Source organism: Epinephelus lanceolatus, chromosome 2, assembly GCF_041903045.1.
Source record: "Epinephelus lanceolatus isolate andai-2023 chromosome 2, ASM4190304v1, whole genome shotgun sequence".
Taxonomy (NCBI): domain Eukaryota; kingdom Metazoa; phylum Chordata; class Actinopteri; order Perciformes; family Serranidae; genus Epinephelus; species Epinephelus lanceolatus.
Window position 1 is genome coordinate 27,367,770 of NC_135735.1, and position 22,943 is coordinate 27,390,712.

Genomic DNA, 22,943 nt, shown 5'->3' on the forward strand with positions numbered 1-22,943 from the left:
CAGGAGGGGCAGATTTACAACACAGCTCCTCCCTCCTTGAAGATCAGTTGACTGGGAGGGGTGGATTGTCCTCCCACTCCACAGAGCATCTGGCTGAAGGACGACAGATGCTGACAGCTGGACTGACATCCAGCATATGTCCCTTTCTTTATTCCTGTTCCACTCAGACAATAGAGTGGAAGGGACGGGGGTGCTTTGTGTTCAGAAGGTAGACCTAATAGCTTGTGACTCCAGAAAAGAGCCCCCATTCTCCAGGAGAGCCTGGAGAGCAATTAGTCTCTGATCCTAGCCTGGGGAGTTATTAAGGGTGGACTGGGCCCACAAAACCCTCAATGGGCTATTCTCATTCATGTCACATCAAGATGTTTATTTTTCATCACAGCATCAGTACAGTGATAGTCTGAATAAGATGTACAAATTGTGTTCAAGGGATAAATTTTGTTTTGGGGTCTGCATGGTCTTTTATATTTGGATTAATCACTCTAATCACTCCGTATTGCTAACACTGCTCTGTGTGGGCTCAGTGCGCCGAGCACGTGCGCTTTGTTTTGCAGCGTGATGACGCCATGCGTACATTGCAGGAAGTAGTCCACACCAAGCAAACACAAGATACATGCTGCTAGTGTATACCAAGATTATAAAGTAAGTTTTTGCTATGTTAAGCATTTCTGAGGGGAGAAAGCATTAACATGCACAGCTTAGTATGAGACGAGTTGGTTTGTAAAGACAGGAATAGCGACAACCTCGCAATGTATGAGTTTAGCGGCTAGAAGCTAAGCTAACTGTTAGCATTCAGGTCTGCGCTCACTGAACACTGAACTGTTTAACCTGTCGAGATATGTATCGTCCTGCAGCAATGTCAAACCGAAACGATGTCACTGACTTAATGATTAAGTACGGAGCACGTGACTTTAAAGTGGCAGTCTGGTAAACTGGCATAATTGTAGCACCTTGCTAAGTTACCTTAAATGTCTCCAATGAATTCATTCTCACTCTGTGTTTCCTCTCTGCAGGGATGGGAGTGAAAGGTCTTCAGTACTTTATGGACTGTTGCTGTCCAGGAGCCTGTGTGACTGTGAACCTGAGAGAGATGGCCAGACAACATGCTGAGAAGAGCCAGCAAGGTTTCACTACCACAGCTAACACTACCACTTGATTGTATATCAGTGTGCAAGTAGTGAGGCAGTGTGGGGAGCTGTGCTGAATGTGTCTGAAAAGTGAATTTGCATTTTTGTCAAGATTACTTTTGTTTAGTCAGGGGGTGGGGGCTATGATGGGCATACTAGTATCAATCTTAATTCATATGGTGCCTCTCTACTAGAAAAGCAGACGAGAGTTACACGGTCCTTCACAGGTGCACGCAGAATACAGCAGGGACACTCAGCCTGCTTTGCCTGGGGGCAACTTTTGAAAAATGACAGGAGACTAAATTAGGACACCTGATTCTAATTTGGCCTGACTCATTAACTGACTCATTAACTTAACTTATTACTTAATGTAACTTGGCACAAGGATTGATGCTGGGCCTATATGACAATTAAATCAGATATTTTAATGCATTAGTAGCTGCAACTGAGTCAGGGGGAACCTCCTCTGGCACTTTTTTAACCTCTGTTTTTGATGGTTTCTATGTTTTTTATGCACTCTGGCACTTCGTTTACATTCAGAGTACAAGAAAAAATCCCTAGTGATAATCAGTTCATTTTTATTATTAATTAGGATATGGTCAGCGGGTTACCGGGCACCTTACCTGGCATGTGGGCCGTAAGTAGAGGATCACTGGAATACAGCATCATCAAACACAACAAGAAAAGAAAAAAAAGAGATCACTTAGGATGATGCAGTATGAATGAACATGCTGCTTTATAAAATCAGTGCAAGTATATAAAGTGTATACACCTGTCCACCTGTCCTGATTTTATAAAAGATTTTCTGATAATTAGACATTAGACAAAGTGAGGTTTTACACTTTTGTCATACTTAAATTGAAGCATTATTGATTTTACAGATCTGTCTTAATTGCTGTCCGTTATGAAAGTTGTCATCTTCTGCACTGCATTGTGGGATATTTATGCCAGTCTAGTGTCCAGTGTTTGTATACTGCAATCTTTCACCGTAAATAGGCTGTAATTCATATACTGTTACTCTCATACTAAGTTGTAGATCATAACTAAAAAAACCTAATCTACTGTTTTAACATATCAAATAGCACGTTAGTTTGGAATTTCGGACACAGCTGTGGACTTTAAGCATGAGCGATGCTAGTAATTAGTTTGAAAAAAGTTTTGATGAACTAATAGCTGTAAGCTTTTTAAAGCATTAGATAACAACAAACAAACAAACAAACAAACAGGAAACATTTCTTGACTATTATGTAGGTTGTGTCTCTTGTCAGAGTAGGTTTATGTGCAGCTCTGCTCTCTTTCATTTGTATTTTCATTCTTGTTTAGACCCCACAATCGTTGTGGATGGCATGGCCTGCCTACGCCACTGGTACTCATGTAAGGACTGGATTTGTGGGGGGCAGTGGCGGGAGTACATGGATGTGCTAAAGCGCTGGGTGGAGGCCTTCACCTCAGCAGGCATCAGACTGGTCTTCTTCTTTGATGGGGTGGTGGAGGAGAAGAAGAGACAGGCGTGGGTGAGGACAGAAACTCTGTCAACTTGTGGTGTTCCAATATTGGACTTGAATATGTTGAAAATCAGTTGACTACTGTCTGTAGTTACAGAGTTTATTGACAGTTGTTTTCTTCATCTGATGAATCTCCTGTATACAACATATTCTCCTGTCCACAGGTGAAGAGGAGACGCAGAGTGAATGGGGACGTTTCTAAAATGTTTCGTCACGTGAAGGCATACGGAGAGCAGCCCGGTAGAGAGCTCTTTTGTCTGCCTTCTGGTCTGGCATCATTCACACGCTTTGCTCTCAGGTCAGCACTTACAAGAGAGACTACGATACTGTAGTCTTCTTGTACAAAATGTATACACAGTGATAATGAAATTAGTGTATTTAAAAGACTATGCTTCACTAGATGGGGTTTGATTTGATATCTTATGATGGTTCCTGTTATTGCTGTTTATGATGGAATCATTGTCTATCATTGTTTAATATTGTTGCCTACAGCTCACTGGGTCAGGAAGTGTTTTGCTCGGTGCAGGAAGCTGACTATGAGATTGCCAGCTATGCTCGTCAGCACGGCAGTATGGGCATTCTGGGACAGGACTCAGACTTCATCATATACGATAGGTTTGCTAAAATTATCATGTCTTAATACTTTTATACTTTGCTGGATTAAAAAAAAAAACGTCAGATTTGCTGAGAAAGACTTGCACTACAACTCACCGATCAGTGAACTTAAAATGCTGGGATTTTATGTTACTGTTAATCATGGAAAATGTGGATGAACTTTCTGAACTGAACATGTAGTTTTGTTTTCCAAAGTGCCCCCTACTTGTCTGTGGCAAAGCTGCGGATAGACAGCCTCACCACTGTCCTGTACGACCGACAGAGACTCTGCCAAACCATTGGACTGGCTGTTACCCAGCTACCGCTGCTGGCCTGTCTCCTTGGTAACGATGTGGTGTCAGAGGAGCGGATGCAGCATGTCAGAAACAACGCAATGGAAACATACAGGTGTCTGTCTTTTAATATTTGTTAAAATATATCTCCCAAAAATAAGTCATACCGAGTACTATGTTTAGTTATAAGAACATGAAGACTGGATGCACCCATTCATAATGTAAAACCATATTTTCCACTTCATTTTTAGCCATTTGATGATGAGCCAACTTAGTTCAAACGTACATGGGGACATTACATGACCATAATTTTATTGTTTCCCAGAACAAACGATCCTGCATCACACTCTGGTGCTCCTCAGGGGCAGATGGTGCTAGCTGTATCCCACCTTGTGTGCTCCTTGTGGAGTAGAGAGGAGCAACAGACTGGGCTCATCCCTCAGTCTCTGGATTTGTCAGCTCCTCAGAAAGAACTAGTGAAGAAGGGGGTTCGCTCCTATTTACTGCCCGGACAGGAAGGTCTTCAGCAAGGTGACATTTCTTTGCCTCCCTGTGGCTTTGAGAAACACGTTAGTCCAGAAATATTAAAGGTACGTTCTTTACATCATTCTGTCTTTGACGCTGTGAGAGTAACTATTGCCACATTGGCTTATTATGTTTTTAATTTTCTTCCCCCAGGCATGTAGAGAGAAGCACGTAGCAGCAGAGGGTTACATGGTTTACAGTGTTGTGTGTGAGGGGGTCATTGAATGTAGCAACACTCTGGAGGACGAGGAGGACGCTGAGTTGCAGCCTCAGGCTCTTGTCTACAAGCCATGCAGACAACGCATCTACGGGCTGCTGCTGCTACAGGGGCATGATGGTGGGACAGTAGATTTACTGCAGCTCATAAACACACACACATAGATACAAATGCACTATGGCAACACCATACACTCAGTCCAAAAACCACATATCTAACCATGAAGTCACAAACAGACAAATGTTCATGTGAAGGTAGACACCTGCAGATTTGTTGTGGTTGAAAGAACAAACAAAAATGTTTTTTTTTTTGGCAGTCCAAGACTAACCTTGATTTTGCGTGTCTTCAGGCAGCAGTGACGACCTTCCAGCAATTAAGGAATGGTTTGTCTACCCTGGAAATCCTCTGAAGGAACCTGAAATAGTTCCCGCTGTCCCAATCAGCCTTCCAGGTACTGTACTTGATAGTTTCTACATATATTGGTCTCTGTATTTTTTAGCTCAGGTTAGGACAAAATCTGGTTCCAATCTAGTAAGACCAGCTGATGCAAATGAAAAAGATGAAGGTATGAGGGGTTTTGATGATTTTCTTCTCGTTAGGATGACATTTTCCCAGTCTTGGGTAATGCACTCTAAATTTACAAAGCTAAGATAAGCAACAAAGACAATAACAACAAACTAGTTATTTGGTAATAGAAAAATCTACAATGTTTCCAGGGAATGGAAACTTAAAGGGACACAAATATATATTTTTACTCTGGACCCTATTTTCACATGTTTTTGTGTCTCAGTGACTAATGGGAACAAACATTTTTGAAACTGACGCAGCAGCGAAACTATAATGTAATGTATTCCCCACAGGCAGTTGTGCTCTGTCAATTTATGGCCATTGAAAGTGCTTCTTTTTGCCACTGACAGGCTCAGATTATTATTACAAGTGTCTGTCGACATTACGGAAAAGACTCTACAGAGAAATTAAATCTAGTCTGTTTTATTGTGACCATGTCTGGCTCACAGAAGTCTTGTTCTGAATCTCCCAAGAAGTGACTTGTTGCAGGAAAAGCAACGGTGAAAAATGCGGTGGAAACATTAGTGAGAGTTGGAGAGAGCTTCTCCTTGAGTAACACTTGGTTACATGCACTAACAAACAGATTGGATCAGCTAAAGGCAAGGAAAATGTGTGATTTCTTTGTGGGGTCTTTTCCATAATGTTGTAAGACGCTTCAAAAACGATCTGAACCTGTCAGTGGCAAAAACAAGCACTTTTAATGGACACAAATTGTCAGTGAACAGTTGCACATTGGGATTACATTGTAGTCTGTTTCACTGCTGCAGCTATGGCTGCCTCTCTCAATATTGGACCAATTTAAAAAACTGTTGTCGCCATTCATCACTTAGGCACAGAAACATGGGAAAATAGAGTCCAGGTTCAAAAATATCAAAGTTTTCTTTCAACTTAGCTTGAGACCAACTTCTTTGGCATCACTGGCCATCAGAATGACTGAAGAATGAGAAGTTGCCTCTGGTTATGCTTAATACATCAAAGACATTATGTCACATTTCATGCAGTGATATTATTGTTTCTCTGTCTCAATGTGTAGGTGATCAGCCCAGTCTGGACTCATTATGGTTTGGTTCTGGTTCTGAAGTTTCTGCTCTTCGCCTGACGTGCTTCCTTTCGATTTTTGACTGCCAGGAGTTCTCAGAGTTGCATGGAGCCATTGAGGACTCTCTCCTGGCTGCTCTCTGCCTGGTCACTCACATAGTCCTCCAGGTAGTGTCAATTCTGTCTTGTTTCTTTGATAGATTTCAACAGGAGATGAAAGAAAAGGAAACAGAGCACATTAGCCAAATTCAAACCAATGCTGAGGAGAGTAGTTATTGAACAAAAATTAAATGAATTTCACAGGAAAAGGTGTGTATGAAGGGAAACTGTAAACCTCAGTCAAAGATTTGTACAGGCAGTCCAATGATTTGATTATGGAAGTTATTCACCTCCATGTTTCCTCGTGTTTCACTGTGACTGATGTGACTGTTTTGGTTTCTTCGGTCAGGCTGCATGTTTGGCTTAGCCTCAATGAAGAAATTAAGCCGTTAAATGAAACAGTGGAGCACAATGGCATCAGTTTGTACTTAGGCGTTTCATAATGCCAGTGTATGGGTAGTGAAGCCTCACCTGGTGATTTATGTAAACAAAAAATGAAAGACCAAATGTTTTCAGTGACAATTGAACACACAAGGCAGCTTTTGATTTGGGATTTACATCTATAACATATACAACAATTACTCTGCTCTTTTGTCAACTTGTGATTTGAAGTTAAACATCACTTGTTGATGGTCTGTTCAGTGTTGTTTTGTCACTGCTTAATGGTCCCCACTATCACCCACTGAGTGCCCAGTTTAGCCACAGACACTGGTCTTTGTAACTCCAGCTCTTGCGTCAACAACTCCTCTGATAACCACCCAGGGGCTTTGAATATCTTAAGACCCATTTCTTAATTCACTTTATGACAGTCTTGTCCATGTTTTGCTTGTAAATTTTCAGCTATAAACACGTGGGCTGTTTTTAATCCTGTTGTAATGCCGTGTTTTTGATTTTAATCCCTTCAACACAGTGACTACTTTTCAAAGTGTGTGAAAGAAGAAGAGATGTGTGTTTTTGGTTTGTACATATTGCATTGACGTCATCTGACTGAGCTTCAAAACAGCAGAGATCACAAGATCACATCACCAGGATAAAGATGCATGCGTCATTTTGCAGAAGCTAAACAAAAATTAGATTGTACATTCATTGATCATCAGTGTAACAAACGAAGTCCTTAAGTTATAGCTCAAATGACCTGAATCTTAAATGTTATCTTGAGTTTTCAAAAGGTGCTCTTGAGGTTAGACTTGCCTTGCACATTTCCGAATAATGCTTATATTCAAACATCTTTTTGTGTCACAAAATATACCATACATTAGTTTTGTATCTCAAGGAAGTGTGATTTAGTATTGCACCCCTCCACGTTGTTTGAATTCTGATAGACATTGACAAAAAAACAGTTCAAAATCAAAGCAGCAGAACCAGAGATATCGTCTTTTTTATTCCAAGCACTCTTCCTCCTGTCAGAATCACAATGCAACTCAAGGTTTGGGTGTTTTTTGCTAGCAGTGTAGTGTAGCCCCGAGTCTTTTGCCTCTAGCAAAGAGGAGGAGTGGGCTCGAGGTCTGGTAAGTTCAAGATTTTTAATGCCTCTGTGTCTTGCAACAGCCGTAACTGGAGGTATTATGTTTTTGGGTTGTCTGTCTCATTCCCGTGAACCTGATATCTCAGAACGCCTTGAGGGAATGTCTTCAAATTTGGCACAAACGTCCAGTTGGAGACAAGAATGAACAGAGTAGATTTTGTTGGTTAAAGCTCAAAGGTCAGTCATATTTTCAGTCATAACTTAAGAATTCAGATGCTAATTGTCACAACACTTCAGACGAATGTCAAACAGAATAAAATCATGAAGTGATTGCATTTTATGTCTAAAAGGGCAACGGTCAACTTCACTGTGACATCATAATGTTCTACAAAATCACTTTTCTGGCCTATACTCCACACCATAACTCAGGAACAGATGGGGAGACATTTGGTCAGAATTGGTGGCACTAATCTTGGGTGTCCGTCTTGAAACTGGGTTGATTGTCTAGATCTTCTGTGCTGCCGGGTTGAAGACGTGCGTGAAGCATCCACGTTTTAGAATGCGTAGCTTCTCTGCAGCAACATCCATATTATTAAGCACTGCCTACTATCATGGCTACTTATGAGTCTGTAAACTGTCACTGCAACTTGACTGGTTGGCAGAGGCATACAGCCGTGAGATGGTAATTCTAGTTTCATTTTCAAACTTGTGGTCTTCATGACTCAAGTGACATCACTTAAGGCAAGTAATTCAATTTTGTGCAGCTCCCTCTGGAGCAGCAAGACTTCATACAACTTTTTACATATATGCAATAGTGCTCCCCAGTATCTGTAAACGGACTTTGATGTGTAAAATTGGTGTAGTTCCCCTTTAATGGTACAAGTAGACTCTTATACACATTGTCCTGTCCTGCATAAATAGCCTGTTGCTTCTTCTGCAGCATCAACCAAATGTAATTCAATACCAATCTTGTATTTAATTGAGGAACTGTAAAGTGTCCTCTCCTGCTGTATCCTCATGTAGTTATTAAGTTGAACCAAATAAGTTCCTAACATTTAAGCTCTACAATTGCAGCTCTAGTTTACAATAAAAACATGTGATCAGTTTGCTATGAACTCTGGCTCTGGTAGACTGGCCACAGTCAAACACACGATCACTGAAGTTTTAACCAACTAACTGAACAGGATTTTAACCCGACACCTTTGTAAGTTAGACCTGTTTCTGCAATATAATTTTACCCATCAGCACTCTGTTCAGACAGACAGAGTTGAACACTCAGAGGTACAGAGGTCAACAGACCGCCATTCAGACAGATGCAGATTTTTTTGGAAAACAGACAAATGGACACTTGGAGTCAATCATTTAAGTGGCTGAAGGAGCAACAGACAGACAGCAGAGTGGCTTGTTTGACGGCTCGTTAGCTGAGTAGTCAGGCTGACAGACAACAGTAGCTGTTGTTGTGCGATCACTGCTGCATTCACATTCCCTCGTCACTCTTCAATTTAAATAGCTTCAGGGTTTGTTTGTTTTGTACACACAGCTGGGCAGCCTTGTTTCTGCATTCAGCATTGTTTCTTTCTATGTTGAATTGTTGCACAGAGAGCAGACAAAACAAACTGACCCACACAGAAGACGCACTGGGATGTGATTGCATTGGCTAACCATATATTTTCCTGTGTGTTTGTGTGTGTGTTTTCAGGGCCAAACTTTGTCTCAAGAGGATGTTGATGCCTACCTGAGCCAGGCTGTGTGTCTGAGACTAAAATCCCCCAAGGAGCTCCAACAGGTCAAGGTCAGTTTCAAACACAAACGCACACACACTGCATATATGCTCCACTGTTTATTATTTTCAACCAATAATACCCACGTTTTTAAAAAGGAGCACATCAGTCTACTGATTTTCACTCATTCATTATGTCCGAATGCACCATAAAGTCGTGGAGTTTCCTGCTGCGAGAAGACAATGTCCTCTGCAGTTTACAGTAAACAAGGTCGTCTTGTGACAAACACAGCTCAGAAAATGTTTCCAATAATAGAAAGTGAGAAGAAAAATGGGGAGAAAACACAAATAAGCTGCTGATTGAGTCTTCAGAAAATCAAACAAACAAGCACACAACCAAAACACCCCAAACAATTATGGTTAAACTCTAAAGTGGCTGTAAAGCAAATGGCAATTTTTGTATTATAGATTTTTAAAAAATCAAATGCTGAAATTAAAACACATATGTTTCCATATTCTTTATTTTATTTATTTATTTATTTATTTATTTATTTATTTATTTATTTTGATGAATAAGATCCCAAATAACATATTGACAAGCACAACCTGAAAACTGATGGCTTATTATGATATGACTGTCACAGCTGAAGCAGCTGTAGTTACATTTTATATCTGTAAACAGTTTTGCAGTTGTTATAGCTGATGATCAAGTTTATTGTGTAAACTACAAACAAAGTAGCACTACCTGCTGACGCTGGAAAAACATGTTACATAACTCTTAAAGGTCCAGTGTGCAGGATTTATTGGCATCTAGCAGTGAGGCTGCAGAATTGAAACCACTCCGTTTGCCAAATCTGTAGGAGAACTATGGTGGCTAATGCAAATGGCCCTTTCAAGAGCCAGTGCTTGGTTTGTCCACTCTGGGTTACTGTAGAACAACACGTCAGACTCCATGGCAGAGGGACCTCTTGTATATAGGTATAAACAGCTCAATTTGAGGTCATGGGAATCCTAAATGCTATATCATAGCAGATGAGAGAAATTTTCCTTGAGGTCTTTCCTCAGAAAGGGATCTCTTGGTTAAGGTTAGGAAAAAAGTTGTGGTTTGGGTTAAAATGAATGGATTTCTGTCAGAAAGGGCCTTCTGGGAGTCTACAAGGAAAACTAGTAGGCAGCTGGACTTGCTTGAGTTTCTTGAAGACGTTTCACCTCTCATTCAAGAGGCTTCCTCAGTTCTGAACTGGATGAGAGGTGAAAACATCTTCAAGAAAGTCAAGCAAGTCCAGTTCCCTGTGATGAAGCACTTTGGATTGTGAAGTGTAGTAGATGGGGAAAACAACTTGTAAAATGCCACGTGCTAGTTTCGGTGCTTGCAGCACTACTGTGTGAAAATGGCTGAGGCCAAGTTTAAGTGCATGTTTACATGTTACATTGTTGTAAGGGTAATGTAGGTCCTCAGGGGGAATAGCTCAGTGCATGGTGGCCAAAACCAAGTGAAGTGCTCGTGTCTTGTTTCCCAACTGCAGGTTGAAGTCAAGGGGGGAACCAATGTCACCGATGGCGGTCTGGAAGCTGAAGCAGGAATGGTTAACAGCTTTTTGTTACCTAGCTGTTTAGAGTGGTAGAACCAGTCAGTATGCACTTTAGTTTGTGTGATCTGTCACAATACTGTTGTTGACAGGAGATTAATGAAGTTCATATTTACTTTTCAATGACCGTAATAAAGATAATAACGATACGGAAGAAGATATACTTTAAAGAAATTAATTTTAAAATTAACTGCATACTAAATAGTGATTGCAATGTTATTCTTAGAAAATTGAATTTCCTCATGAGGGATGTGCGCGATGAGTCGACTAGTCGACTAAACGTTGCTACCATCGAGTCAGCACCAGAAATACTAGGTGGTTAAACTTTTCATTAAAATTACTATTTAATTGATGTGGCCTACACATCTAAATTTCACTGAAAAGGTTAGATCTTTTTAGCTGAATGTTGCTTTACAAAAAAAACAAGCATTTGTAAACTTCTAATATGAACACAGGTAAGCAAAAACAAAAAACCCACATCTTGTAAAACCAGCATAGTTTGGCGGGATTTTTATTTTTTACTTACTGATTTGTTTTCATGTTTTGTGGGATAATTTCCAAAGTCCATAATGCACAGTGCAAAGTGCCATGCATTAAAGTGGCGTTTAAAATTCTATTAGGTTTTTGAAAAATGTTATTATTGATCTCAAATGGCTTATGGTGATGTTAAGCTAAGTTTAACCTTCTGTTTAAAAGTCAGGGACATTAGTCGTTAGGACGATCCCTGTTCCTCATATCGTTCAGCCCTACACTGAGACCAGCGGGACAGCATCCTTACTTCTGTCTCGTCCCAGAGTTGTCAGTGAGCCCCGTGGATCCGACTCTTGAGCTCTCACAGATGCGAGCATCATCGAGTCAGCTGTGCTTTTCCATCTTCTGGGAAAATGGCTGCGTTGTTTGCTGCCTTGTTGTAGCCCCATTTATTTTTACGGCTTAATTACCATACTTAGGTCTAGTAATTTGTATTTTTGCTGCTCGTCTGTTTTCTACACAATAATTAGGGCTGGGCGTTGATTTGAATATGCTGTCTGGGAGAAGTTCAGAGCTGCAGCAGGAGGTTAACTGAGTGACTAGTGTGTGTATTAACTACACACACAGACTAAGCACATGCCAAAGGTGGGTTAACACACAGTCAGTTTTTAATATTTGATTGTGTATGCAGTTGTGTGCACAGAGAAACCTGCAGTGCAAAGTCAAAACCTGCCTCTGTGTTTTTCCACAACACCCCCCAAAGAAGCAAAGATTTTTATAAAGTTAGATAAGTGTGTGTGCATGAGCGTGAGTGTTCAAATGAGTGAAAATGAGTCACACTATTTGTGTGTGTGTGTTTAGGGGAAAGGGGTTGTGGGTAGGTTTTGGGATGCGTCGGTTTCATTGCAACATTCCTCCCCATGGGACCGTGATTGTGGCGTGTGTGTGTGTGTATGTGTGTGTGTGACAGAGAGAGTGTGCTGGCGACAGTCGCCTGTCTGTCCTGGCTGACGCTCACCGCATGGAGCTATTTACACCAAGCACACTCCGCCCCGCTGGACACACACACACACACGTTTCTGTCTTTGTCTCTCTCACTCTGTGTGTTCTCATGTTCTCCTGCTTTATACTCTCGACCACTTTCCCTCTTTTGTCTCTCTTCACATTGCTCTTTACCTCTTGTCTCTCCGTCCTTTTGTGCCTGTGTGTTTGAGCGCTCCTTCAGGCTCTTGTGTCTCCGTCCAGTGGTTCATTGTTTTCAGAAGGTGAAGCTGTGTTTGACTGGAAGCAGGTGGCAGGCAGGGCTGTGTGTGTAAGTGTGTGTGTGTGTACATGTAATCACTGTTATCAGTGCTATCTGCCAGAGGACAGGTGACAGCAGAAAGCACACACACAGACATCTGCCTGCTGTTATCGACGGCTGTTGGCCCCGTTAACTTGCTCTCCACTTCCTCGTCATCTTCATCCTCCTCCAGTTTCTTTTTTCTGCTCGTACACTGTTGCAGCCTTTTATGGTCTTTGTCAGCAAACAACATAACTGTCCTCCTGTTTTTCCTTTAATGGGTCAACTCAAACTATCGTAACAGAATCCATTATTTAAAAAAAAAAAATTTGCATTTATTTTGCAGAAGCACAAAACATCTGTAGAAAATCTTTTGTGTTTTTCTCTTTGTTTCAATATTAAATTGAGATGAGATGTTATCTTTAAAGTGTCACTTTATTAAACAATGGGTTTCACTGGATATTGAATAACTTGCTGACTCACTCGTGTATATCTTAAATTGTGGATTGGACTACTTTCTTCCAACAATATAGAAACTCATGGAGCTTTACATTCAGAAAAATACATAACCAAAATGTTTTTTCATCCTCACCTTTCCCTTCTTCATGTCTTGTCAATTTGTAGTGTACTGAGGGTGCATGCAGGTTCTTTAAAAGTCTTCAAATGTTTTCAATTTTATAAATATTAGGTCTTAAAAGTCATTGAAATAGTCTTAAATTTCATTTTGATTTTTTTTTTCTTAATTGACACAAACATTTAATCTAATTTTATTTATTGATCTTTTAATTCATTTTTGCCAAAATGAGTTGAGCCCTTCTGTGTGAAAGTTCACATTTCTGGTGTTACAAATCTTAAAACCTACCTCTGAATATAATATCGTCTCTTTACTTTATAACTGAACTCACCTGTTGGCAAAATGTAGATCAACCTAACTCACTCTAATAACCATATTCCTATTAAATAAACCTACCTTGGCACAGGACCACCTATATGGACTGCTGCTTATCTTTATACTCACCTGCAGTGTTTGAATAAGAAGATTATTTATCTGAAAATAAATCACCTTTTAAAGGTCTTAAAAAGCATTTCATGTGCGTATCTGGAACCTGTAGACACCCTGAGCATATCATTCCATTAGAAAAACTCTACAGTCTCATTTAAATGCCACATATACTGCATTATTTCACTTTAAAATCAGTGTGAAATTTGTTGCAGTGAACAAATCCTAGCAAAGAAGTTTCACTGTCAAATAAAAAAAACCACAGCAGCCAATCACTTTCACCTAGCGGGCTGGATAGCTGGTGACAGTCGAGTGGGTGGTCTGAGTCGTATATAATTGTGTGATTTATGCGTCAGGATTGAGCAGATAAGGTTGTGCAAATTAGGGTTGGGAAACAACAATTATTTTAGCAGCTGAGAGTAAACTCTTAAGGAATTTGTTCCGGGTGGTGACACCGAGCATATTGAAGAAACAGATGGCTCTGTGCAGCAGGACTGTTTCAATGATGCTACGCTTCAGGAAGATGTTTGTGGTGTGTTGATTGAAACTAAAGGTGTTATGGATGCCTCAAACTCGCGACTTCTCTTTTAATTAAGTTAAGTTCAACAAGCTTTATTAAGGTAAATGTCATGACAAATATGTCAGAGTGTGTAAGGTGAATTTATTATTGAGGGAGTGTGACTGCTTGTAAATGGATGTATGAAAACTAGTTGAGATTTCTTTGTCAAATGATAATTCATATTTTGCATCAATGATGTCAGTAAATTACAAGATTCATTTAAGGGAAAATTGGTCATCTTTTATGTGGCTGTCCAATCAGTGCTGTAGTAAATGTAGTCAATGAAAGCAAGAAATTTCTCATGCTATTTTGACCGAGAAAGCTGAGTTGGCAGCTGCAAAATCTGTTCTTCTTCATGCATCCAGCGCCATCATTTGACATGACAGTGATGTAGCTGGATGCCAGGAAAAACCACAGTTTCAGCCTTGACTTTTAGCATAACCATGGGCCGTTCTCTCGATCAGCGGTTCCCAACTGGTCAAGCCAGGGGGTCCAGATTTCTCCGTAGTCATTATTTTGCGGTCCCACAGTTTAATACATTCAGCGTCATACATAGTGTTTGGCAATGTGGTTGAGCTACTTTGCTGTTTCTGTTAAGTAGCTGTGGGTTAGTCACTCATTCTACAGCAGAAAACAGCACTTCAAAATAAAAGCTCTACGCTGGAAATTTACTGAACTTAACAATTAAATTAAATGTGGTCACTTACAGTCCATTTAGAATGGGCCTACAACCCACTTTTGGACCAAGACCCTCCAGTTGGGAACCACTGCTCTAGATGTTGCTCAAAAACAGAACTTTCTTGTTCCCTTTGCTTGTATTGTAAAGTAGCTACATTTCCAAAAGCGAAACACACATCTCAAAATATGAGCGCATGAATGCATTTACCATCAACACTGATTGGACATCCACATTAAATGTGGTGAATTTTCCCTTTAATTCACCACTGTTGATGTCAGGTTTGACCTGCTGGCAGCTCAAAAGACAGTCACCATCACTGCAGTCATGGTTGTCTCATATTCAAAGTTCAGATACTCCGAAGTATCAAGCGTCATGTTAACGTACTACAAACCAAATGTAAAACCAACCTTTTTTCCTCCTCCATTCTCAGCTGCCTTTTCTATCCAGTCGTGCGGTGCAGCTGGGATCTCTCTACATCCGAGGACTGAACCACCTGCTGGGTGCTAACTGTGCCAGTGGCTGCCCGCTGCCCAACGCTGCCCTCATGCCTTGGCACAGCTTTGATGGACGGCTGTTCCACTCAAAGTACCTGCTGGCACATAGCGGCACAGAGAAGTCTGTGTTGCTGGACAGCGATGTGAGTGGAGACAGAAAAACAAAAAGGGGAATGTGTGTGTGTGTGTGTGTGTGTGTGTGTGTGTGTGTGTTCTGTTGCAGCTGCTTGTATGATATTCTGTATTATTTTTTTACCGTTTACGAACAGTATGATTTTGAGACGTGTAATCCAAAGTGTGTTTTTGTCTGTCTCTCTCTTCAGTCGTCCTGTTTGTCTCTTTTTCTCCACCTGAGAGAGAAACTTACAGAAACCTGCAGGAAGCAAGGCAGAGTTCTGCAGTCCAGACCCCATGTAGCAGAACATAAAACCACACCAGGACCCAGATACAGAGGAAGACACACAGGTGAGACATGAGACATACTGACGTGTCTTTATAGATGCCCAGTAGCTTCCTATAACTTCAGCCACCTGCCTTTTACAGACTGTTTTTAGTACAAGTGAACACTTTCTTCTTACTTATGACCGATGTTGTTAGTGGATGGTTGTCATCATGTAGGGGAAGAGACATCAACACTGTGGGTGTGAAGTTTTGTCTATAAAGATGTTGCTGTATGCTACCCATACCCACATATCAAAAACATAACAAGGGTCACAATTAAAAAATTATGATACTAGTACCAATGCCACGACCCTCAAAGTGATACAGATACCAATAGAGAATTTAAAACCTTTTTCCCCACTTTATTCGATATCTATCATGTGAGTGGAAGCATTTAGCTGTGTGAAATGCCACCAAACGACACAGGCATGTAGTATAGCCTTTGCATTGGACATTTTGGTGGCTCCTGGGCGCACTGAACATCCAGCTCCATCAGTCACCAGACCACAGACTGTATGGGTTGTCTTGTTTCTAGATCTGAGTACAAAAGGATCAAATGCAGGTATTGTTTAAGCGGAGAAGTTTCAATACTACTTGGTATTGGGTTACTTCGGCCACTACCTTACAGTTATTGAGTACCCATATCCAGTCCTATCAGTGTCTGTTTTTACCCCCAGGTACAAATAGACACTGAATTGTCACACTGCAACTATTCGACTATTTACACCCATCCCCATGACGCATATGGATCCAACAATGTGCTGTGACTGGTTAGCACTGTTCACACTGACACGTCAAGGTTACAAATTTACATGAAAAAACTCACAAATGTACAGCCAGAGAGTCAGGTGATGTATTATAAAGGTCACCACTATGCAGGAGGGTAGTAAGACACGGTGAGTGAGCACAGGTCTTTCACACAGGAGACAGGCGTTTGAGTCTCAAGCGAGTCAAGGTTTGGTCTATTATTTTCAGTTTTAGGATGAAGCTGCTGAATGAACACTGTGTACATAAACATCAGAAGAATAGCTAAATAGACCTGTCTGTGTTTACATGATATTTAGACGTTGCCAGGACACCAAGACCACAATAGCTATTTACACCTGGGGAGTATTAAGTATTGCGTATAAAGTATTGCAAATGTTTTTTGAAATTTGCCAAATTTTCCACTGTTTCAAATCTACTTTGATGATTTTAAACATAAAATCATAATTATTTTAAGCACTTAAATGAGCATGTGCAGTTGTTTTAAACAATATTTTTTATATTTGTTGAAATGCTGTGTGTTTTAAAAGTGATTTAATGCCTTTCATGTTTTCCCCTTCCTTTCTCTTACTCAACACTCGCTCTGTCTGTGATTGTTGGTTTTGTGTTGTTTCGTGTAACATAATTATGCTGCTATTTTGGCCAGGACTCTTTGGAAAAAAAAGAGTTTTTGATCTTGTGACCATCCTGGTTAAATAAAGGTCAGAGAGAGAAAAACGTTTTGACCTGAATTAAGAAATATTATGGTGTCTCTAGGGCGCCCTGGTGGCCCAGTGGTTAAGATGCATACCATATAACCACAGTGTCCTTGATGCATATCTGGCTGGGGACCTTTGTCCCATGTCACATCCCTCTTTGTCTTCCTGGGTGTCCTTTCTGTATTGTAAAAGATTCAATTAAAAGGCAATGGCCCCTAAAAACATTATAAAAGTGATTTTATGATGTCTGCATATTTTTAAGGCTCTAATAGGAGGTAGTCTTTATTTCCAATCACTGTCCAAAGCACAGAGAAGTAAAAACACTGAGGCTCATATGAGAAACTGATGAAAATACTCCTGGAGCTGAACAGAGAAGCAGCATTTTAATCTTGACAGTTCATCTGTGGTTGTAGTTCTCTGGTGCCCCTCACAGAACCACATTACCCAGAGGGCCGCGCTGTAACGAGCTCCATGTGTGCTGCGGCCTTAATGCATACCGCCCGCCGTGCGTGTGTGTGCGCACACACACACGCACACGTGCACGCTTGGATCCAAGACTTGCTTTGTCAGTGCACTAGTAATAGTAGGTTTCTGTTTATAGGCCGAGAGAGCTCTATTTTAAGACACACAACAAGACTAACTGATTACAGACCTCTCTCCTCTGTCTCTCCCCTCTTTGTGTTCCCCTTCCCCTCAGTCGTTCCCCTCCGTCTAACTCCTCAGCCTTTTATTTTTCTTCGTTTCTTTGCTTTATTTCTCGCTGTTGCTCTCTTTCTGGTGCTGCGTGCAGAGCCAGACGCCTTTCTGTCTTATTATACTCAGATTTTCAAACACATCACACACCTACTATCTTGTTTTGTGTCAGAGTGGCCTGTCTGTATGTGATGCTCTCTACTGTACAGACTGGAGCTCTGTCCATACAAGACTCGTCTGTAGTTTACAGACTCACTGGGCAATCTCAGAAGACGACTCAGCAGCAGTTTATGAAACGTGAACCCGTATTTTCTGTTCAACCCTGTGACTCCTTGTAAACCTTTTGTGACTGTTCCTCTGCGTGCCCTGTTGGCGCAGAGTCTCCGAATTGCGCCGAACTGTCTGCGTTTTGCCCAAGTCGACCCTTGTGGGTCTCATGAGGATGTTCGGGGTTTTATAGATGGAAGGCTGTGCACTCTTTATACCTCAGTGTTTCATTTCTGCCAGACGCAGACACCAATCATTACTACAGAACTGTGGGGATATGGAGTGTGTGCCTGTGTGTGTGTGTGTGTGTGTGTGTGTGTGTGTGTGTGTGTGTGTGTGTGTGAGGGGGAGAGAAACAGAGAGTTTGTGTGTGCGTGAGAGTAGTGGTGGCGCTATGTGGTATCGTTGAGGGCCCGGTTTGGTTTTTGTTTGGAATCAGGCCTGATGTTTAGTCTCCTCAGCAAATATCTCCTCTGCCCGCCTGCCCTTGCAATTACACTCCAGCAGTGAATCCAGTATAGCTGCTCTCCCACATCTTTTCAGGTTATTTCTGTCCAAAAAGACAAAAAGTAAATGAAGACAACCTCATTTTCAGATTCGTGGAGTGCAATTTACTTTGGCTGAGAGAAGTGACGTACCTCTCTCCTCCAGTCTGTCCTCCAGTAGTGTTCATTTTCCTTCACACACATTTAAATCCCGACACAGGAAGAAATATTTTCTCTAATCTCCCTCTTTAATCTTATTTGTCTCCCTTTTTTGGTTTTATTCTGAATCTCTAAGAAACTGAGACTTTTCCGAAGACATGTCGACCACAGAAACAGATCTGAAAGAAGTGTTGGTGCTTGCGGCCTGACTGACACATCCACTTAAGCATGGCGTGCTTTCATGTGCCTTTTTTCTGCACTTTCACACTCAGCGAGTGGATTGATGACAGGATGGTGGCCTGATTTAGCCGAGCAGGCTGCAGCTCCCTTTTGGCAAGATCTAAAGTTGGACTTGATGTTTTATTTCAAGCACTTTGTAATTGGCTTAAAATCTGCCACATCTGTCAAAGTTCTTTAAGTGAAAAGTTTGTCACAGGCTTTTCTGAGAGCGAGGATAGATTTTAATGGTAGCTAAACAGGAGTTGGGAAATATTGAGCTTTTTCTGACGGTTAATAGATTTTGTAACCAATAGTAGAGCAACAGACCATAAATACAAAACACATGTTTCATCTTAGTTTGTTTTTCTGTGAGATGACAGTTGACAAGGAGATCTGTGAGCATTCAGCTCTACGAAACCTTTCTGTCTCCGAATAATTCGGCTTTCGACACTGGCAGCGTTTGTCAGACTTGATGAGTGTGTATGTCCTCTGTGATATGCCGTTTGGTTTTTTTTGGCTGTTCTGTGGGAAGCCTTGAAATAATTGCGGACAGACTTTAAAGACAAGCTGAGTGTGTGTATGTGTGTGTGTGCATGTGTTTGGGAGAGAGAGGAGCAATTGTTGATCCTTTTTGCACAGAGCGCGGCATTTAACCAACATCTACTAAGATTGCTGAATTGATTGCTGGGGTTGTCTCTTACCGGTTACATTAGATTATTCCTAGACTCCTAACACAAGTAAGGCTAGTAGAGGCTCATATTTCAGTAGAAAAACAACTTCACTACCACAGCTTCTCTGTTTTAGTTCACTTTTACTGCTCTCATCAGCATTGGTTTTGGCTTCAGCAGACAGCTATTTTCATCAGTCTTTGATAACCCTGCTGTACTCTACCTGCTCAGCACCAAACAGCAGACAGACACAGGCTACATCCACACACACTTAAGAACCCCTAAAATGGAGACAGGGATGTGTTCTTGTCTGGACGGGCAGACATGCAGACTTTTTAAAACTACGACGCAGACACCCATGTTCACTTCCAGATTGGGTCTTATCAATCATGACGTGTCAAGTCAAACATCATAGCTAGGTCTACATACTTTTTGTGATTTTATCCTTCTTGTGTGAATACTGCCTTCTCGTTGTCATGGCCAGAAACATTAGAAAGGTAACCATATTTGCTTTGCAGCGACAACCAATAAGTTTGTCACTGCCTTGACCACACTAAGCCCTGTTTCCTCCGAGCAGTACAGTACGGATCAGTTCAGTTCAGTATGCTTTTTGCCCATTTCCATTGTGAAAAGTTGTGGATGGTACCAATGGAACTGTTCTGTACGTCCCCATTTTTGGTCCCCCCTCTGTTGGGGTACCTAGCACACAGTTCCAATACTAAAAGGTGGAGCTGTGAACACTGCAGTCCGTTGATTGGTCAGTAGCGGACGGTCACTCTTGCTCAGGGCTGAGTTGTGGCTGGTTTTGAAGCTTGTTCATACCGTGAAGAGTTTTATGACTGTAACTATAAAATGAAAGGATGAATCACTACCTCTCACAGCAGCTGTAGTCTGAGAAAAAAAGTAACTTTATTCACTGGGCCGACAGCTGGCGACTTTGCAGGTGAAACATTAACTTGTAATGTTACTCAATGCATGAGTTGACAACGTGAATCAATCGACGCACCTTAAATTTCACTGTGACAACTTGGACCATTACTTTAGTTTTTATATGACATACACTTTTAGTAATGAGTGGATCTTCCAGTGTTTATATGTATTAATTATGACTGGGTTATGTGAACTGCATATATTCTAATCCTCACTCGGAGAAGAGAGAAAAAAAAAAAACATCACGGAGTGCCGTTCATGTGACACTAAACCCCTGAGCTTGCCCGAGAAGGACTAAATGCACAAACCGGCTATCTTTAAATATCCCATGGAGAGACTCTCACTGCAGCCTGTTTTATTTTGTTCTGAAAATGTCAGTGTGTAACCTCGTTCTGTGGACGATAAACGAGGTGCAGACTTCCATATGTGTCACTGCTAATGAGGAAATACAGTGAGTGCTGGACGGAGCAGGGAGTGACAACAACCCTGCCCACATTTAAGGGTACTGTTGCGGTGGTAACCCTAGGGTCTAGGTACCACGTCTGAAGGGTACTTTTGGTTCCAAAGGTACGATACCGAAAGTGTTTGGTGGAAACAGGGCTTAAGATTTCCTGTCGTTTAAATATTACATTTCTCACTTTCAGGCCGGCCTCCAGGTGGAGAGAACTGGAGAGAAAGAGGAGAGACGACAGGAGACCATCGACATGGAGGAGGAGGATGGAGGGAGAGAGGGGAGGCAAGAGGAGACCCGCGTGAATATGAAAACAGTGAGAGACTGTGGGACAGAGGAGGAGGGATGAGAGGAGGCCATTTTCACTCTCATCCTCATTCTTATTCTAACTGGCATGATGGAGGACCCCAGAACTGGAGCCGTCCTCCAAGACAGTCCAGAGGTCGATCGTACCGTAACACAGGAAGATACCAGCTGGCTCCGAGGTAACACCGGTGTGGAGCTAAATGTCCTCCTTCTTTAATGTTTCATTTGTTCTTATCTGCACTATAATGTCACATTTCATCCTCTCCTCTCCTCTCAGATGGTCACAGCCTCCTGCACCAGGAACATAACTCGACCCTGAACAGAGAGGAGAGAAGAGGAGGATTAGAGGGGAGGATTGAGGAGTTAAGAGGATGGGAAACAGATGATGAAAGGAGCAGAGGAATCAAATTTCTCTGAACAAACTGATTAGTGAATTACCCATCAGGAGTGTTTGTCTAAAGGATGCAGTAGGTAGAGAAATGGGGATTAAGAGGAGGCAGAATGAAGAGATTAGGAATACGTTATTCAATTTACCATTTTAACCTGAAATTGTCTTTTTGTGCTTCTCAAAATAATCCCGTAGACATACTTTCAAAGTCCATCAGTTCAAAGCCTCTCCTTTATCTCAGGGCATCTTACCTTTCTCACTGTGGCAGAAAATGAACAGTATGCATGAGCACTCACCAAACAAACACAGAAATGAGCCACTTTGAAAATGCGCTGAGGAGTGGATTAGAGGTTAATCCTCAAGCCTGTTTTCACCTCTTATCTTTGACAATAAAAGGGCAGAGATCTTAAAAGCTGTGTGTGTCCAGTAGAATAATCCTTTTAAAGGAATGGTTTTAACTGGAGAAACAGTAATGCCGGTATCAGATATCGGCTGAAATAGGGCATCAGTACAGCAGATTTATACCCGCCTGTAAAGTGATACTGAGAGCCGTTTGTGACATGTCAAAAACAAAGTGAGACAACTTGAGTTTCAGCTTTTGTCATACACAGAAGAATGTGGTTGTCTGTAATGGATACTAATGGAGAAAGAGGTTTATATGTTTAACTGTTTTGTACTGACATAAATGTTTTCTCTTGAGGCCGGCGCATCCTTTCTTATTTGACGAGGTCGACCGTTAGTGTTTTATTAAAGGCTGTATGATAATGACAGTTTGGAGCAGGGAAAGCTGAACGCTGATTTTTTCAATTATTCAAGTTCACATACAGTAGTCACCTATAACTAGTGGTGTAGTGGAGGATATATTGAGGTATGCTGGGTACACCCACATCTTTTTCTGGCCATTTATAATATACCTACCTATAAGCTTAAAAGCTACTGGACAGTGTACCCACTTTCTCCTTGGTAACCTACCCATCTGCCTAGTCATCCACCCACCTCATCAACTACCACGACACCACTGACTATAACTACAAAATGAAATTATCTTTTGCTGCCTTTTCATCTTTGCTACTTAACAGTTAGATAGTTACTGACTGAGAAAAAATTACTGTGCCGCTCAAAGGCTACTGCCAGCAGCTACTGGCAACTTTTAAAGTGAAATGTTTTCTTGCATGTCACTCAATGGACAATTGACATCAATCAGTCAATCAAGATAAAAACCATTCCATTTGTTTTTATTGGCTCTCTT

The 22,943-nt window shown here is 41.3% G+C and overlaps 1 protein-coding gene across 1 annotated transcript; it reads left to right on the plus strand.

The window, feature by feature from the left end:
• The first annotated feature begins 556 nt into the window (after window positions 1-556).
• On the plus strand, window positions 557-22,393 carry fam120b (family with sequence similarity 120 member B). The gene is made up of 15 exons (XM_033623631.2): window positions 557-642; window positions 1,014-1,124; window positions 2,451-2,641; window positions 2,797-2,930; window positions 3,125-3,247; window positions 3,443-3,634; window positions 3,845-4,109; window positions 4,198-4,381; window positions 4,611-4,712; window positions 5,862-6,034; window positions 9,130-9,222; window positions 15,161-15,367; window positions 15,548-15,689; window positions 21,194-21,485; window positions 21,584-22,393. Exons 2-15 carry the CDS (start codon window positions 1,016-1,018, stop codon window positions 21,612-21,614), a joined length of 2,238 nt encoding a protein of 745 aa, XP_033479522.1. The 5' UTR covers window positions 557-642; window positions 1,014-1,015; the 3' UTR covers window positions 21,615-22,393.
• The last annotated feature ends 550 nt before the right edge of the window (window positions 22,394-22,943 follow it).